The sequence below is a fragment of the Chiloscyllium punctatum genome, chromosome 24, assembly GCF_047496795.1.
Source record: "Chiloscyllium punctatum isolate Juve2018m chromosome 24, sChiPun1.3, whole genome shotgun sequence".
Taxonomy (NCBI): Eukaryota; Metazoa; Chordata; class Chondrichthyes; order Orectolobiformes; family Hemiscylliidae; genus Chiloscyllium; species Chiloscyllium punctatum.
In genome coordinates, this window is record NC_092762.1 from 74,575,882 (window position 1) to 74,594,924 (window position 19,043).

Consider the following 19,043-nt stretch of genomic DNA (forward strand, 5'->3'; position numbering starts at 1 on the left):
GAATGTCAACCAGAGAAAGTCTTTTTGAAACCATATACAGTGTGACTGCACATACCAGTTTTCATCTCCTGCTCTCTGCCTGTCATGACACAAGACAGGAAATGAATTTAGGGAATTGATTTTTGCTAGGGCGGCACAGTAGCTCAGTGGTTAGCACTACTGCCTCACAGCACCAGGGTCCCAGGTTCAATTCCATTCTCGGGTGTCTGTCTATGTGGAGTTTGCACATTCTCCCTGTGTCTGTGTGGGTTTCCTCTGGGTGCTCCGGTTTCCTCCAAAGATGTGCAAAGATGTCCAGGTCAGGTGAATCGGCCATACTAAATTGCCTGTAGTGTTAGCTGTATTAGTCAGAGGGAAATGGGTGTGGGTGGGTTACTCTTCAGAGGGTCAGTGTGGACTGGTTGGACTGAAGGGCCTGTTTCCATACTGTAGGGAATCTAATCTAAAAACTATAAACCCACGATTAAACTTCATGTTGCAATCATGCATTGATTGTAAGGTTGGAACTGCGACTTCTTGATTCTATGAGCGGCAGGCTGGCACAGTGGTTGGGTTCAAGTCCAGAGACTTGGGTTCAATTCCTGCCTCCGGCAACTGTCTGTGTGGAGTTTGCACATTGTCTGCGCGGATTTCTTCCAGGTGCTCTGGTTTCCTCCCACAGCCAAAAATGTGCAGGTTAGGTGAATTGGCCATGCTAAATTGCCCATAGTGTTAGATGAAGGGGTAAATGTAGGGGAATGGGTCTGAGTGGGTTGCTCTTTGGAGGGTCGGTGTGGACTTGTTGGGCCGAAGGGCCTGTTTCCACACTGTAAGTAATCTACTTAGCAATAATTAACTGAGCATCTTTTCTGATCTACCCATCCTGATACAAGTAAATGTGATGATTCTAATGCATAGTTATTTTGTCAAACTGATATTACATATTTGGAACACAGTAATGTGTTTGCTAACACTGATAATGTGTTTTGCAAATTATCTTTTGTGAAGATGATTTTACTGAAAATGAATTTTGAAGATTAAGTGAGGCTGTTTATATTATTTGACGGTTTCGAATGTATATAACTGGGTTGTATTTTCTCATTATTCTGTGGTATGGTTGGGCATGATAAACTTGCACATCCAGTTCTTTTGGCATGTTTTTAAGATTTCTATGCAAACAGGATGATTGTTAGCTCTCTGCTCTGTCTCCTTATTGCTAGATGTCCTCTCTACACTGTATCTGCTGGCACTGAAAAAGTTACATCAATCACACTGAAGAAGAACATAGCTATCAGTACACTCAAATAATTAACGAATAATATTTGATTTATTTGAATTATTAACTAAATTCATGGTTGCTTCCTAGGGCAAGTCAAAGGCTGCTAAGAGGTAAGATTTAAAACAAATAGTCTCCAGATACAGGTCAGAAAGGTTGTAGATTCATTTCAAGTGAACCTGGCCAGACTACATTTGGAGTATTGAGTGCAGTTTTGGGCTCTATATCTCAGGAAGGATGTATTGGCCCTGAAGCGTATTCAGAGGAGGTTCACGAGAATGATCCCAGGAATGAAAAGCTTAATGTATGAGGAACTTTGGAGGACTCTGGGGTTATATTCAATGGAGTTTAGAAGGATGAAGGGGGATCTAATTGAAACATACAGAATACTAAATGGCCCGGACCGAGTAAATGATGGAAACATGTTTCCACTGGTAGGAGAGACATGTATCCGAGGGCAAAGCCTTCGAGTAATGGGAAAAGCTTTGAGAATGGAGATAAGGAGAAACTTCTTTAGCCAGAGAGTGGTGAATCTATGGAATTCGTTGTCTCAGAAGGCTGTGGAGGTCAGATCATTGAGCATATTTAAGACTGAGATAGGTAGGTCCTTGAGTATCAAGGAGATCAAAGGTTACGGGGGAAGCAGGAGAATGAGGTTGAGAAACATATCAACCAGTATTGAATGGCAGACCAGCCTCGATGGGCTGAAGGGTCTAATTTCTGATCCTATGTCTAATAGTCTTTTGATCTTATTGGATCATATTAATTTATAATCCAGTCTCCAAATTGTGAAAGAAATTCACTTCAGTTGGCTGACCATCTGCTTAGCATGCGCATCTTTACAAGGAGCCAAATGGAACATGGAAGGATAGGAACAGGAAAAAACAAGTCTCCTGGAAGGTTAAATGGCATAGGAAGAGACACACCAGACAACCAAAAAGCTTGATATAATAAAGACACTGCTGAGAGTCTATAGGCAAACTAACATTCAAATAATATAATCTTTTATGAAGCTGCACAAAATAGGTTTGGCACAGTAGGTCTATTTATTTCCCATTCTGTAAAAATCATTAAATTTGAAATCATGATCCAGTGAAGTGCATTGAAGCATAAAATAATATATTTTGTAATACTAGTCTTCTGTTCAATTATGAATGGATGAATGAATGAATTGAATGAATGAATGAATCTGCATTAAAATAATTATATGCCATTAGACTCCATTCCCCACTCCTTCAGAGTCTAATTCCAGGAAAGCAAATGACCAACCCACCCTTCAGCTCAGATCAGCCCTAAAACACTGGGTCTGTACAGATGGCTCCTGGTGAGATTTGGGCCATAAAGAGGAAGCATACTAGTACAAAGCTGGAATATCCTGATGATGCTATGGTGAGTTCAGCAATGCTTCACCACAATATTGCCAGCAAAAGGCACTAAAAGAGTAGAGAACATTAAAGATTGGACCAAGCCTGAGACGAGGACTGGTGAGACCAGGCTGTGTAGGCAGATCAGGGGTTTGGAGCCAACTAGAGGGAAGTAAGACTGCAATGAGACCTGTGCCATCATAGGAGGACTTCAAGATATTTACTGCTACTTTCCAGAGTGTTCTCTTACCTGCCATGTTGAGTGGGAGGAGTAGGAGCAAGTTTTTAGAATCTTTTCCCCTCAATAGCTGTCAATATTTTTTAAAGATATAGCAAATTCTGCATGGACCAATGGTACTAGGTCTCATTACCCCAGTGTTTCCTCATTCCCTGGCATATTTTACAAATTTAAAAGGCTGAAAATTAAATAAAAGTTCCTATTGTATCCATACAGTCTAACTTAGTGCAATTAGGGTACAGATATCCTCCTGCTCCTCAGATGCTGCCTGGCCTGCTGTGTTTTTCCAGCACCACAATTTTCAACTCTGGTCTCCAGCATCTGCAGTCCTCACTTTCTCCTATATCAACACAGCACACTGACTATGAGGACAATTAATATATCTGAGGTCTACCATTAGTTCACTCATACAACAAGGATGTTCCTGCCTTCCTCGCCCACCAAATGCAAATACTAGAAAAGAAATTGGGACGAGTCTTAGGTTCCTGGAAGATTTCCTTTCTCCCTGTCTCACTTGCCATCAGTTCCCAGCATCGCTACAAAGAAACTGTTAATAGACTTTGAAAGGTAAATAAGACCATAAGACCATAAGACATAGGAGTGGAAGTAAGGCCATTCAGCCCATCGAGTCCACTCCGCCATTCAATCATGGCTGATGCGCATTTCAGCTCCACTTGCCAGCGTTCTCCCCGTAGCCCTTAATTCCTCTAGACTAAATGTTGTGAAATTACCAATATTTATAGTCTATATTGGACAAAGACTATTACTGTTTAATAATTTTTTCTTGCATTGTTATTCTTCACTAAAATCACTATTCTGTTTTAACATCAATATCCTAGAGGCAAAAGATCAAGAAAACATAAAGAATCCATCACTTACGGTATGTTAGCAAAATAAAGTTGGTGGAGGATGGTAATGAGAGGTGTGGGGGTTGACAGGGTGGTACAAAGCACACAAGAAAGCTGGATGGCATAATGAATGTTAGACTTAGGCTCATGTTTGAACTGTGTAATTAAATATATGACTCGTGAGATTATAATTAAAAGGAGCTCATAGAGACAGTGAGGTAAATTTTCAACAATTTTGAGGGGAGTGTACAAAGGACCCTCCCTTCTTGCAGCAATCTCCACTAAGAGCTAAATTGATGAATTCATCCTTATGTTACTGTGCCTAAGCAGAAGAGAAGTAAATACATGTTGAGGTGATTAATTGTATAAAATTAAATGTAAGGACATACAATTGTCATTGGACATAGCATTTCCCTGATTACGTATATTTATCATATACAGTAGGTACTATTCCACTTCTCTATTTTTAAGCTATTAATTGTACTTTCTTCCCATGAAGTTCCATTATTTTAGCAAGCATTAATGCTTTGGAAATGATGCTCAAATGCTTTTGATAGTTTAGTCTTTAACCTCAGACAATGCTGCTTCAACTTAAAGCAGAAGTCAATCATTTGATAAGAAGAAAATGGTGGCAGTTCCCAACTGTAGGGAGACTACAATGTGCAATGACAACATGCCTCCTCTCACTGATAATCACCACTTACTAACAGGTTCTTTTACTAGAACCCTCAAGCCAAAATATTCCTTTTCAGCAACATATCAGGATTTATATGCAGGGGGAGCGAGGGTGGCTTTTTAATAATATTTCTGTGCAAAGCAATAATTAAACCGCATTTAAAATATTGTTTGCTTTAAGTATTCCAGTTTAAAAATGATATAAGAGAACATAAAGCATTAATTTAGCCAATGATGCCAATAATAAGAAACTACAGTTATGAACAATGGTGTGTGAGATTGGAGCTATTTCGATTGCAGGAATAAGCATGCTATCAGAGAAGGTATAATAGAGTTTTTTTTAAATGGTCCAGTGGGACTAGCTGAGTTTCTTTTGCAGAGAACTGACACAAAACTTGCCAACAAACTAGTTCTTTAGTTATTAGTTAAAGTTGACTTTCTGATACTGGGTTATATACAAAGTCTGATGTATATTTTTTGTTTCAAACTTTATTGTGACCAACAAGGGATAGGACAAGGAAATGAATCAATTCACCTCTTCTAACTTGGTCATAATTGACATATTCAGAAAGCGAACCAGAACATTGAAACACAAAATTCCTTCATTATTAATTAAAAGTCTTATATATTAAAATAAATGACTATACTTGGATTAAGAGAGAAGTAAAAATACCATTAGCTTTAATGAATTATTATTCAAAAATAGGAATATTTTGTATTGTAATGGATATGCTTGATATGTCACAAATATAAAATCAGCTTTTCAAGGTCAATGAGGCTGTTGAACAGTAACTTTGAAGTTAATGCACTGTTAGAAATTCAGTTATATCTCATTCAACAAGTGTAAGAGTTAAAATTTCTCATCAATTCATATTGTTTGCGTTCTAGGGATGCCTCAATAACACTCTGTCTGGAAATTAATGACTGCATGTTGCTATTAGTTTCAATGGAGTGATGATGACAAATGCTGACTGTTTCACTGTCATTACCATCACAAAATCCAGGTCAATGAGGTTTGGCAGACTGTACAGACTATTACAGCTGATCCTGATCTCCCATCTGAGATCATCATAGCATTTTTCAACAAAGGTTCCTGCACAGAACTCTAAGAAACATGTGAAATAAGCAGTCAGAAAAAATATATGGGATGTTGAAATTTATTTTGGGCAATAGCTTAAATGGGCTATAAGGAATTGAGAACAGGTTTTACTTCTATTTGATTTTGTTTCCATGGAAAGGGAAGATTTTGGAGGGAGATGGACCAAATGCTAGGTAATGGTACTAGATCAGTTGAGGATATCTGATCAGCATGGATAAGTTGGCCTGAAGGTCTGTTTGTGTGCTGTATAACTCTATGACTATGAAAAAGATGCTACCTGAAATCAATTTCAACCTATTTTAAAATAAGGTAATATTAGTAGGGCAAGGTGAACATCTGCTGTATTTTCTTATTTGAACAATTTTGTGTTCATAGCTGAAGTACCAAGATTCATTTATCTCAGTGAGCCCAAGAAACTGCCTGAAGGATACCTGACAAACAGGTAAATGCAAAGTAAAATTCTTTAGCAGCACTCCTATCCATTACCACAAGCACATAGCATTATCTTAATAGTGCCAACGGAAGAAGAACATGCAAGCTATAGAATGTGGGGAAATAGATGTGGCATCTTAAAACAAATGTCCATATTACCGAGGAGGAAGTGCTAGATGTCTTGAAATGCATAAAAGTGGATAAATTCCCAGGACCTGATCAGGTGTGCCCTAGAACTCTGTGGGAAGCTAGAGAAGTGATAGTTGGGCCTCTTGCTGAGATATTTGTATCATCGATAGTCACAGGTGAGGTGCCGGAAGACTAACGTGGTGCCACTGTTTAAGAAGGGTGATAAGGACAAGCCAGGGAACTATAGACCTGTGAGCTTGGCATCAGTGGTGGGCAAGTTGTTGGAGGGAATCCTGAGGGATAGGATGTGCATGTATTTGGAAAGGCAAGGACTGATTAGGGATAATCAACATGGCTTTGTGCGTGGGAAATCATGTCTCACAAACTTGATTGAGTTTTTTGAAGAAGTAACAAAGAGGATTGATGAGGGCAGAGCAGATCTATTTGGACTTCAGTAAGGCATTTGACAAGGTTCCCCATGGGAGACTGGTTAGCAAGGTTAGATCTCATGGAACACTAGCCATTTGGATACAGAAATTGCTCAAAGGTACAAGACAGGGTGGTGGTGGAGGGTCATTTTTCCATTTGAAGGCCTGTAACCAGTGGAGTGCCACAAGGATCAGTGCTGGGTCCTCTACTTTTCATCACTTATATAAATGATTTGGATGTGAGCTCAAGAGATATAGTTCGTAAGTTTGCAGATGACACCAAAATTGGAGGTGTAGAGAAGCGAAGAGGGTTACCTTGGATTATAATGAGATCTTGATCACATGAGGCAATGGGCTGAGAAGTGGCAGATGGAGTTTAATTTAGATAAATGTGACGTGCTGTATTTTGGGAAAGCAAATCTTAATGGCATACACTTAATGGTAAGATTCTTGGGAGTGTTGCTGAACAAAGAGACCTTGGAGTACAGGTTCATAGCTCTTTGAATGTAGAGTTGCAGGTAGATAGGATTGTGAAGGAGGTATTTGGTATGCTTTCTTTTGTTGTTGAGAGTATTGAATACAGGAGTTAGGAGGTCATGTTGTGGCTATACAGGACATTGGTTAGGCCACTGTTGGAATATTGCTTGCAATTCTGGTCTCCTTCCTATTGGACGGATGTTTTGAAACACGAAAGGGTTCAGAAATCATTTACAAGGATGTTGCTGGCGTTGGAGGATTTGAGCAATAAGGAGACGTTTAATAGGCTAGGGCTGTTTCCCCTGGAGTGTCAGAATCTGAGGGGTGACCTTACAGAGGTTTATAAAATCATGAGGGGCATGGATAGGGTAAATACACAAGGTCTTTTCTCTGGGGTGGGCGAGTCCAGAAATAGAGGGCATAGGTTTAGGATGAGAGGGGAAAGACATAAAAGAGACCTAAGGGGTAACTTTTTCACATGGAGGGTGGTACATGTGTGGAATGGGCTGCCAGAAGAAGTGGTGGAGGCCAGTACAATTGCAACATTTAAAAGGCATTTGGATGGGTATATGAATAGGAAAGATCTGGAGAGTTATGGGCCGGGTGCTGGCAGGTGGGACTAGATTGGGTTGGGAAATCTGGTCGGCATGGATGAGTTACACCGAAGGGTCTGTTTCCGTGCGGTGACTCTGTGATGCAAAGTTCCTATTTGCATCCTGGGTATATTTTTTGGATCAGGACCTAGGGTCAGGTCAAAGACCACAAAGTGGGATGTTGTTTTGCCCAAAAGAGTGGTGCTTTGGACCAGGTTACCAGGAAGAGGGATTATAAGAACTTTGTTTGATACTATATCAGAAGATGATGAGTTAGGGCTGAGAATGAGACAGACTGGAAATAAAGGCTGGTAGCAGGAACAGTGTTGGGTGGGTATTGGAGGCAATGGCATAGAAATAGTAGCTGGAAGAGTGGCTATGACTGATTTCTTCAATTTGAGGTCAGAATGTCAGATAAGATGTTCCAATAAATTGAAAAGATGGGACCAACAAATCCTGTGAACTCAGAATATCAAAGGATTTACACAATTGGATAAATAGATACCGTGGATTCAAAACAGCAAAAGCTTTGGAGGAGTACAGAATGGAAAACTTAAGGAAATTAGGAGAGCAAAAAGAGGGCATAGAAGAATAATGGTAGGTAAAATAAAGGAAAATCCTAAGTTATTTTACAAGTAAATTGAGGGTAAAAACCTAACTAGGGCAGAGTAGAGCTCACTAAAGAACACAATGGTAATTTGTGCATGAAGCCAGAGGACATAGGTAGCGTTCTAAATGATTTCTTTGTTTTAGTGTTCACTAATGAGAGTGATAAAATGGATATAGAAATCAGGAAGAAGGACTGTGATATACTTAAAGAAATTAACAGAGATAGAGAGGAGGTTCTGAGACATGATGAAGCATCAAGAATCTAGGTGTGCATGTTCTCTGGTCCCTCAAGATAGCAGGACAGGTAAATACACTGGAACAATGTCAAAAGTTGGTTAGAATATTGTGTGCAGTTCCAGAATCTATGATTCCTTTGTTTCAATGTTCACTAACGAGAGTGATAATATGGATATAGAAATTAGGAAGAAGGACTATGATATACTTAAAGAAATTAGCAGAGATAGAGAGGAGGTTCTGAGTCATCTGGCAGTCTTTAAAAGTAGATAAATCTCCAGGGTGGTATGAAATCTTTTCCAGGCTGTTGAGTGAGGCAAAGAAGGGAATAGATGAAGATATCCAATTTCTCTCTGTCTACAGGAGAAGTGTCAGAGAACTGAAGGACAGCTAATGTGGTACTGTTATTCACAAAGGGACAAGGATAAACCAGGAAACCGGATAAAACAGGACAGTCAGGCTAACCTCAGTGGTGCGAACTTATTGGAAACAATTCTGAAAGACAGAAATAATCTGCACCTGGAGAGACAGGAATTAACTAAGAACAGTCAGTTTGTTAAAGTGAGGTCATGTCTGACCAACTTGATTGAAGTTTTTAGAGGTAACCAGGTTTGTTGGTAAAGGCAATGCATTTGACTTGGTCTACATGGACTTTGTGAGGACTGGTTAGCTCAGCTAGCTGGGCACCTGGTTTTTCCCTGTGAAGCTGATGCTAATATTATGGGTTTAATTCCTGCAGTAGCTGAGGTTACAATGAAGGATTCTTCTTATCAATCTCTTCCCTTGCTTGAGGTATGGTGACCATCTACTAATGAGAGAGCAGGCTGTGGTCTAGGAAAACTATAGTAACTTTACCTTTACCTGGATTTCAGCCAGGCTTTTGATAAGGTCCCATTTGGGAGACTGACAGTCAAGGTAAGAGCCCATGGGATCCAAAGAAATTTGACTAATTGGATCCAGAATTGGCTGAATGGCAGGAAGCAGAGGGTGATGGTCGTGAGGTGTTTTTGTGACTGGAGGCCTGTGTCCACTTTGGTCTCACAGGGATCAATGCTGAGATCGTTGTTGTTTTTGGTGTTTAGAAATGATTTGGACTTAAATGTCAGAGGGTTGATCAATATGTTCACAGATGATACAAAAATTTGTAAGGTGGTAAGTAGTGAGGAGGATAGCCTTAGATTAAAAATGGATTTAGACGGGCTAGTCAGATGCGCTGATCAGTTACAATTGGAATGAAATCTGGATAATTGTGAAATGATGCACTTGGAAAGGACAAGTAAAGCAAGGCAATACATGATGAAGCATCAAGAATCTAGGTGTGCATGTTCTCTGGTCCCTCAAGATAGCAGGACAGGTAAATACACTGGAACAATGTCAAAAGTTCGTTAGAGTATTGTGTGCAGTTCCAGAATCTATGTTATAGGAGGGATGTGAATATCTTTGAGAGGATGCAGAAGAGATTTACCAGGACGTTGCCTTGGTAGGAGAGTTTAGTTGTGAAAAGAAATTGGATAGACTGGTGTTGTTTTCCTTGGAACAGAGGAGACCAAGGGAATACATGATTGAGATGTATACATTTTTGTTGGGCATATATAGAGTAGATACAAAGAAACTTTACCCCTTTGTGGAGGAACCAGGAGGCATAGATTCAAGGTAAGGGACAGGACATTGAGAGAATGTGAGGGAAACATTTTTCACCCAGTGGGTATTGGGAATCCAAAATTCATTGCCTATAAAGGTAATAGAGGCAGAAATAATAAAAATTCAAATGTCAATGTACACTTGCGATGCCGTAGCGTACAAATCTATGGGCCAACTGCTGGAAAATGAAATTAGAATAGTTAGGTAGTTGTTTTTGACTGATGCAGACTGGATGGGCTGAAGGCCTTTTTCTGAGCTGTAGGCCTCAATGACTCTTAACTCACCCGTCCTCTTGATCGTAGTAGGTGATGCAGGCTCAGGGCAATCACACCTTGGAGAGGACAACTTATATAAGCATTTATTGGGGCCTGAATGTTTGAATTGCCCCAACCTCTCAGTCCTGAAATCATAGAATGGAGAAGGAGTTGATTGGAATTGACTAATGATTAGCTATTATTTAAAATGCTTTCTCTTGCATTATGTCAAAACCTGCAAAGAGTAGTGTAATACAGCAAGCTTTCCTAGGTATGAGAAAAATATTTGCTTTTTTTTAGTTTTGGAACATCCTTTGTGGTCAAGTTGTCCTGATTGTCATGGAAATCCTTGTTCTGGAGCACATGAAAGTTGTTCTTATCTGCCATACTTTCCTGCAGTGATAACTCCATGCTAGCAACTCAAGCAAATTCAACGTCTTAAATTATACTCAAAATATCCTGAAAACAAATTAATTCAATATACTTATAAATTATGATCATTCCATGAGCCATTTGTTAACATCATCAATAATGTTTTTGCACACATTATATTTATAAAGAGGGAGATGCTGGTTTGAATAGATGGTTAGTGTGTGGTTCAGAGTATCAATTGTGCTGGTTCACTTTCCATTCTGACTGAGATAGACTTGGGACAAGCCTCCTTACCCTCCCGTTAAGAGAGCACTAATGGCAAATCTCCAGTGTCAAAAGCTTAGTGATAAAAACAGCTCAGGGTGAAGCATCAGCAGACAACTAGCCAAGCATCTGTCTTAAATACAATGCACATGAATGAAAATTTAAAAATAAAATTCTCTTACTGAACATTCTACGCACATAGCAACTCAAATGTACGATCAATCCTTACAAAACAACTGAATGAAAATCAGAAACTTATCCAATTATAATAGACCCTTATGAAGATTGGTTGAGAAGGAGGGCTATGTCTCGCAACAGGTAAATGGTCATAAATTTTTCAATGAACCTTGATACCATATGCAAGACATAAACTGGCAACAAATATCTATAATTTGTATGTGAATGTATCAGTTTTGTTTTACTTGTTCAGGGGATCAGGGCATCGCTGCTGGCTGCACTTATAGCCCAACTCTAAATGCCCTTGAGAAGATAGTGGTGAGTAACTTCTTTGAAGTGCCATAGTCCATGTGGTGTGGGTACATCAACAGTGATATTGGGAAGGGAGTTCGAGAATTTTGACTCAATGACAGTGAAAAAAATAATGATATTGCTCTAAGTCAGGATGGTGTGTTGTTTGGATGAGAACTGGAAGGCGGTGGTATCCTTTGCATCTGCTGCCCTTGTCCTTCTATGTGCTCGATGTCATAGGTATAGATATGAATGTGAACATATCTACACATTAATTTTAGCTGTCAAAGATTTCCTTGATGATTGACATTCTGTGCTCCAAAGTATATGAGATAATGCAATTTATTCAAATATTGATAAAGAGTTATCCAATGCTAACATGAATCTTTTATGATACAGAGTATCACCCATCTGGCCTGTGAAAGGTCAAGCAATGAGAGCCAGGCCCAGTTCCAGAATCCGTGAACTTGCCAAACCAAAGCAGCTTCATAAGGATTGGCGGCCAAGCAAATCAGTTTATTCTACGGTAGGTTTCCACAGTTTGACTTAATTCTGTTTATTATATACTAGCCCCAAAATTATACTAAGGAGCAATAAATGTTAATATGTTTATCTGAAATTCCATACTTCATTATTTTACATAAAGCATTGATCTGGTTTCGTTTGTTAAAATAATGAAGGATTTATTATAAGCTCATAACATTACTCAGTATTTTCCAAACGTTGCTTCCTAATCATAGCATAGCATATCTATTACATTTGATTATTATAGTGCTTTGCTATACAGTGGTGTGTTACTGTCTATTTAGAAGTTGCTATAACAGATGCTGTTTTATGTGGGCATTGTCATCTAAAGCTATGGATAGTGATTGTAGAGGTTCCAACTTTATTTCCAGTACATGGTACTCAAACTGTTTGGCTTCATTTTCACCCTTGGCCATTAAATCCTAAAGTGAGATTTAAATCTAAGGCTTTTGACTCAGACAGTGTACTACCCATTGAGACACAAGACTTCACCTAACACATAGTGTGAGCATCCAAAAGATTGAAAATCCCAAAGAATATTTACATGACAGATCATCTAATTGGAATTCTAATCGGAAGTGAACGTTAGATAATTTTGCAAAAAGCATGCTTAGAAAGAAAATAGGAAACAAACTTTACCGTTCATTTAATGCCAAGTCAATTTTTTTCAACAAAATTTCTGGTTAATTGTTTTAAAGTTTGATCACACATCCAGAAATTGATACCATTCGTTAGAATTTGTGAGCAAGTGGATGAAACATTGATCATGATGCAGAAAGCGCTTTGAACCTAAAAGTCACTTTTAAGAACCCAGTGACTGCTTGTAGCTATTATAACCTCAATGAAGAAAATTTAGGAACCACGATTTTCAAATTAGCTTTGTGCTGTAATTGCGTAACAGTTAGACCATCAGTGCAGAGTCTGAATCCAATGTCAGGGTCTAAGAATTCTCAGGAATGAAAAAATATTCTCGCTGGTGACACTGGTCACCACTTTGTAATAAGCTTGGATTTTGACACCTGATCTGTTCTGTACCAGCAGGATGTTCCAAGGAAGTTTGGACAAATAGGGATGATTCTTCACAACCTTAAGGCTATATTGATGAAAAATTGTCAGACATCCCTAAGAAATGCTGCAACTAGCTATTTATTCTATTTCTCTGGATTTTCATAAATATTGCAGGACATTGGAGAACCTCTGGGGAAATTCTACCTCAACATTTCTGGTTCAATGCACATCTATACACGTGAAAATTGCATTCCTAATCAGAATCATTGTTTTGCTCTAATGGATTCTCTACTTTGCCAAATTGTGGACACTAAAAGAAATAAATACGAACATAATCGGCCATTCAATCCTTAAAAAGCTTGCTCCATTATTCAGTAGCATCATGGCAGATCTTTCACCTCAACTTCACCATCTTGCGCTATCCCCATAATTGGTATGTTCCAGAAAGCCAGGAGACAATGGATAGAACTGAAGCCAGACTTTACATTCTTTTATAAGCTTCTATTTACAAGGTTATAGATTATAAACATCTGTCTCTAAACTCAATTACTACAGTTGGAGTCTGTTCCTACTTATAGGAGATGTGAATCTCCAGTTAATGCCCTATCACCTACATACACTTAAAAACAATTAATATGCAATCAATAATTCCTTAATCTCACTAGTACTCAAAAATGTATCAATCTGTCTTTGAAATACTCAGTGAGCACTTACAGCATTCTAGAGTCAGTAATACCAAAGATCTACCATATTTTGAAGGAAAGAACTTATCTTAATCAAAGCTGTAAATGCCCAGCCAACCCCTTATTCTGAAAATATATTTTAGTTTTTGTCTCTCCAGCCAGGGGAAACATCTTCGCATCATCAACCTTACCATCAAAGCCTTTAAGAATTTTCATATATTTCAATGAGATCCCGTAATAGTCTTACAAATTCTAAGGAGTACGGGTATGGTCTACACAGTTTCTCATTATCAGACATTCCCTCATCCCAGGAATCACTCTAGGCAAATAAATAATTACTTCGGGTACAATGGCAAACTGTACACAGTATTACAGGCTGTGGTCTCACCAAGGCCCTATCTAATTGCTGTAATACTCACCCACATTTTATACTTTACATTTAATGAATGGAGGTGCTGAGAAGAAACTTCAATAATCCTCCTCTTTGTATATTCTTTGAACTTCACAAGAAATGATACAGCACAATCTCGCAAGTTGCTGGCAAAAATGTGTAGACTATTAACTCTTGGTGATATACTTTCTTGTCCCCCATACTCAAAACTGATAATATACAACTGATGACATTCTTTGAGCATCTATATTTAGAAAACAAAAACTTAATGACAAGATGATGTATTACTTGTCCGTCACATGAATGTTTCACCAGAATTCACTGTTGGATCTACAATATAATCATTAAGGAGTTTACTTGGAGTCCCACAGCCACCTTTTGCACCTTTAGCATTGCATCCAATTGTCAAGCTTAAGAAATCTTGTTGAATGAATAATGATAGCATGCTTGCCAGATCCAATTTATGATGGAGATGAAATTATCCCGTGCATAGGAATTTAAACGTCGGCCTTTCTCTAATGCATTGGCAGGATACCTAGCTTTTCTATATGTAGCATAGATAAGGACGAGGTTAAAAAAGACATGTAAGCAAAGGGACAATCACAAAGGATACCACGTAATCATCTGAACGGCAAACTGGCCTATTCCATGTATGGAGTACATGGAGGAAAGCACAGAAAGGGTCATGGCAAGATTTATGGATCAAGATCTGCAGACCATGATAATTGATATAAATGTGCCTAACAATACCTGGAAGATGACAAACACATTGCATATCATTGAATATGAAATCTGCACATTGGAGAGTCTGGGACACTGTTTGGATTGAGTCAGACTGGAAGAACAACATTGAAACTAAAAGTCCTTTACGATATTAGCATCTCCTGCTTTGTTCCAAACAGGAACGGCCAGATTTGCAGAATCATGAAGACTCTGCAGACATTGAAAAGTGGTGGATGGGACCTATATCTGGAAGTCCAGTCCACATTTCTTGCAAATCCCATTTTGCTGGCTGGGAAAAGGGGGTGAATGATGAAGCTCATGTGTGCATTATGGACCAGCTGTGCTTTTAAGCTTAATGCACAAAAAAGGAATGTTCTCAACCCACAGGGTGTGTTCCATGATCTCATGGAGGAGATGTAAAAGCTCATGAAAGGCAGCTACAGTGTGTAGAACTGTCAAGCTGTCAAGTTATTTAATAATCCCCCTTTTATAAAATAAAATGCCTGCCTGTGTCTGTGAATTTAAAAAAAATCTAGCAATGTCAACAGCTGTCCATTGACATCGCCCTAAGTGCTATAATTATAGCATTATTGATACTTGACTGTTTTTCCCAGTCTATCATTATGTCTGCAGGGGGGGTTGTAAATTTGCAGTTTGATTGGCAGTCAAAGAATTTCTTAAAGGATTAACTGTCTTTGATGTAGGGTTATAAATACAAATGTATTTGCTTTAATGAGAGATTAAGTTTTGAAGGGAATTTAATCTTATTGAAGAGGTTTCCCGGAATGGCATTTGTTTTCATCATATAGTGAACTCTATAGTAGACATTGAGAATTTTACTTTAGTCCATCCTCAATATGGCTCCTGAGGTGTGCCGATAATGGATACAGGGTTGAGTTGCCATGCAGGCTATATAGGTAAAAAGTGGTGGGTAAGAGCATGAGTTGGCAGTAAGTTGGTATAGGGATTATAAGGAGCTTTGAAGCTCAATTGGTGTTCATAAGTTGGCATGAGGCAGTAAAGGGCCAGGAGGGTGAGTGGTGGTGTCATGAGTTTGCACTTTGGCATATGGACGATGAGAGTCAAAGGGACGTGTGAGGATCACAAACAGGTACTGGGTCAGCATAGGAGATATAAGGGGCTGTGAGTTTGGGCACATGAAGAATATGAGGGGCGATTGGGGTGGGTGGGTTTTGAGGCTTAAAGGATCTAATTTTACCAAACAACTGGGACAAAATGCCATACAAGATGATTATTTTAACCAGCCCACCCTGGCACGCTGCAGCCCTCAGCCATATCCAATCCACATTGCGTCACCCGGCACTACTGCATTCCCATCTGCAGCCTGCCAACCCCCACCCCAGCCAGAGTTATGTAATTTGAGTAACTTTTTCCAGAAACATAAAAACTAAGAGCAGGAGTAGACCTTTCAGCCTGCTCCACCATTCAATATGATTATGACTGATTTTCCAACTCAGTCCCCTGATCCTGCTTTGTCCCCATACCCTTCGATCCCTTAACCCTTAGATCCCTGATTCTGGACTCCCCTTTCATAGGGGATCTCTTTCCTGCATTTATCCTGTCTACCTTGTCTAGAATATTATGGGTTTCTAAAAGATCTCTCCCCCCCCCCCCCCCCCCCCCCCCCACCCCCACCATTCTTCTAAATTACAATTAATATAGTACTAATCAATGCAGTCTCTCTTCATATGTTGGTCATGCCATCTCAGGAAACAGTCTGGAGGGGAATGGTCTATTATTGCTAACTTTTGGGGACCTAGGTTCAAATCCTGGCATGACAGTTGGTTGAATTTGAATTCAACGATAATCAGGAATTAAGAGTCTAACAATGACCATGAAACCACTGATGATTGTTGGAAAAACATGACTGATTCACTAATGTCCTTTAAGGAAGGAAACTGCCATCCTTACTGGTTTGGCCTACATATAATTCCAGACCCAAAGCAACATGTAGTTGATTCTTGACTGCCCTCTTGGAAATTGGCTCTTGGAAATCTGGCCCAGTCAGCAATACTCATATTCTGTGAACGAATGTGAAAAAATGTTTTTGCTGCACTCACCCTATAGCTAGAGTAGCCTTCCTCAGAGAAGGGGACATAAACTGCACACAATACTCTGGACATGGTATCACCAAGGACCTGTACACTTGCAGCAAGACAATTGCTTCTGTATTCAAAATCCCTGGCTATGCCTTCTTCCCCACTAGCTGTGCCTGCGTGCTTACTTTAAATGAACTAGTGTACAAGTTGACCCAAATCTCGTTTCACTTCCCCCTTTCCAAATCTAGCACCAAGCCATGTTTGACTCAACCTCCACACCTTGAGAGTGAAATTCCAGCCCAATGCCTGTTAAATAGCCATATTAGTAAATGGAGGGAAAGCCTAAAATAATTTGCATCATTTCCTTAAATTGGTGATTAATAAGTTTATATAAACTATTAATACTAGGCTTATGTCTGAATGTATGTTAATCCAGTCAGGAACTTTGGTAAATTGATTAAAAAATGTATTAATATGTTATCAATGCCAACCAATCAAAGTGCTCCATATTAGTACACGCTTCACCCAGAGTAATTTCACCCTCAGTAAGCATTCTGTACAAAGTGTTCTAGTGACCTCTATTGGCAGAATATCATTACTGCTCTAACCTCTTTCTTTTGTAATATTGACAGCCTGTCCATTAAGGATGGCTTCTTGAAGCATTTCTGTGAGTTCCCAAATGGATATATGAAGAACTATGAACACCAATGGCATAACTACTAAGAACATAAAATGGATGAACAACATAACTGGAAGTACGGTTGAAGACATTGTCACTGGGGCTAAAATAAGAGTTCTAGTGGTGAATATTATGTTGAAAGGAAGTGGAAACACAATCTTACTGTTCGATAAACGAGCGAAGGTGTTAATAAGGAATAATAGTTTAAAATAAAGCATGCTAATACTTAACATCATTTGGTATGAGTAAATGCAAGTCATTTTCTTTCTGCTGAAGAATTATGCAACAATAAAATGCTCAATTCACAAATGCATAAAGCCAATTACTTCAAGTAAGCAAGTTTTCAACTTGGAACAAGAAAGCAATTAATATTTAAAGATTAGCAACAAGACACAAGCACTTTTTCATCTGTTATCGAGATATTTCTATTTGGAGCAATTGGAGAACATTGTTAATAAAATCCAGCAGAGCACAACCAGAATAAAGAAGGTTATCATAAACTGGGAGAAGATCAAAAACAATTAAATGACTGTTGAGTCAAATGGAGAGAACAGAGTCCCACTCTTAAAAAATAAAGGAGAGACAATTTGCTGCAGTGACTCCTACTATGATCCACTATAAAACCACCCGCACCACAAATCAGCAAACATTAAAAAGTGGGAATTTTGCAGAGTGAAGGAAATGAAAAGGATAACCACGCCCGTAATACAATAAAACTTGGCCAAGTCCTCAACCACACAACATATAAAAGGAAATATTACTATAGTTGCATGAACATTAACAAACTAAAACAAAGAATGTTTAATTCATTCAGATTGAATTTCTTCTATTCTAGCTCTATCCAGACATGAGATTTATCTTATTGGCAGATCTTTTCTATCCTTTTATGCCTGGCATAAGAGCAGGAAGTTCAATTAGACTAGACAAGTAGGTAGCTATTTCTCCACTATACAAGCGCACCCTGCCCAAAATACCCCATCCCACCACCCATCTCTGTAAAAAAAGCTACAAATGAAAAATGCTTACAGGTTTCCAAAAGAATAATGTTTTGCTTTCCAGAGGCAGGTTGCATACTCTTGCTTTCTACTCATGCCTATTCTTGGCTTCCCAGGGGAGTTCTGCGAAATCCTCTATATGATTGACGTTCTATTGCAAGGCCACAATATTTGAATGGATACTAAATTTAGGTTACTTTTAAAACCTTATACATAGATTGTTGATATTCAGTGGAGGGTATGAAAACACATTGTACATTATTTTCATGTGAAGTTCATTTCCATTAATTCATGTGACTAAATAAATCCATCAGGCTGTGTGAAAGAAGCATCATCCTTGTTTATCATACCAGTTTTTGAAAGAAGTTCGGACCTTTGCTCGATACTTTCTAGACATGAATGATAGATCTTCTACATCTTGAGAGCATCGTAGTTGGACCCCATATCATTCAATTCTTTCTGTGCAGTTACTGAGAATGAAGCCAAATGCAGTCAAAGGAAAAGCATCACAGAGGTCATCAAATCCCTACAGTATGGAAACAGGCCATTCAGCCCAACAAGTCCATATGAACTCTCTGAAGAGCATCCCACCCAGACTC

At 38.9% G+C, this 19,043-nt stretch overlaps 1 protein-coding gene across 4 annotated transcripts in view; it reads left to right on the top strand.

The window, feature by feature from the left end:
- Nucleotides 1-19,043, top strand: part of LOC140494701 (uncharacterized) — an 88,711-nt gene that overhangs the window by 56,997 nt on the left and 12,671 nt on the right. For all 4 annotated transcript variants that reach the window (XM_072594194.1, XM_072594193.1, XM_072594196.1 and 1 more), the window contains 4 exons: nucleotides 1,346-1,368; nucleotides 3,697-3,737; nucleotides 5,855-5,921; nucleotides 11,780-11,906. In XM_072594194.1, the coding sequence (XP_072450295.1) occupies nucleotides 1,346-1,368; nucleotides 3,697-3,737; nucleotides 5,855-5,921; nucleotides 11,780-11,906 (258 nt within the window). The remainder of the gene's footprint in view (nucleotides 1-1,345; nucleotides 1,369-3,696; nucleotides 3,738-5,854; nucleotides 5,922-11,779; nucleotides 11,907-19,043) is intronic.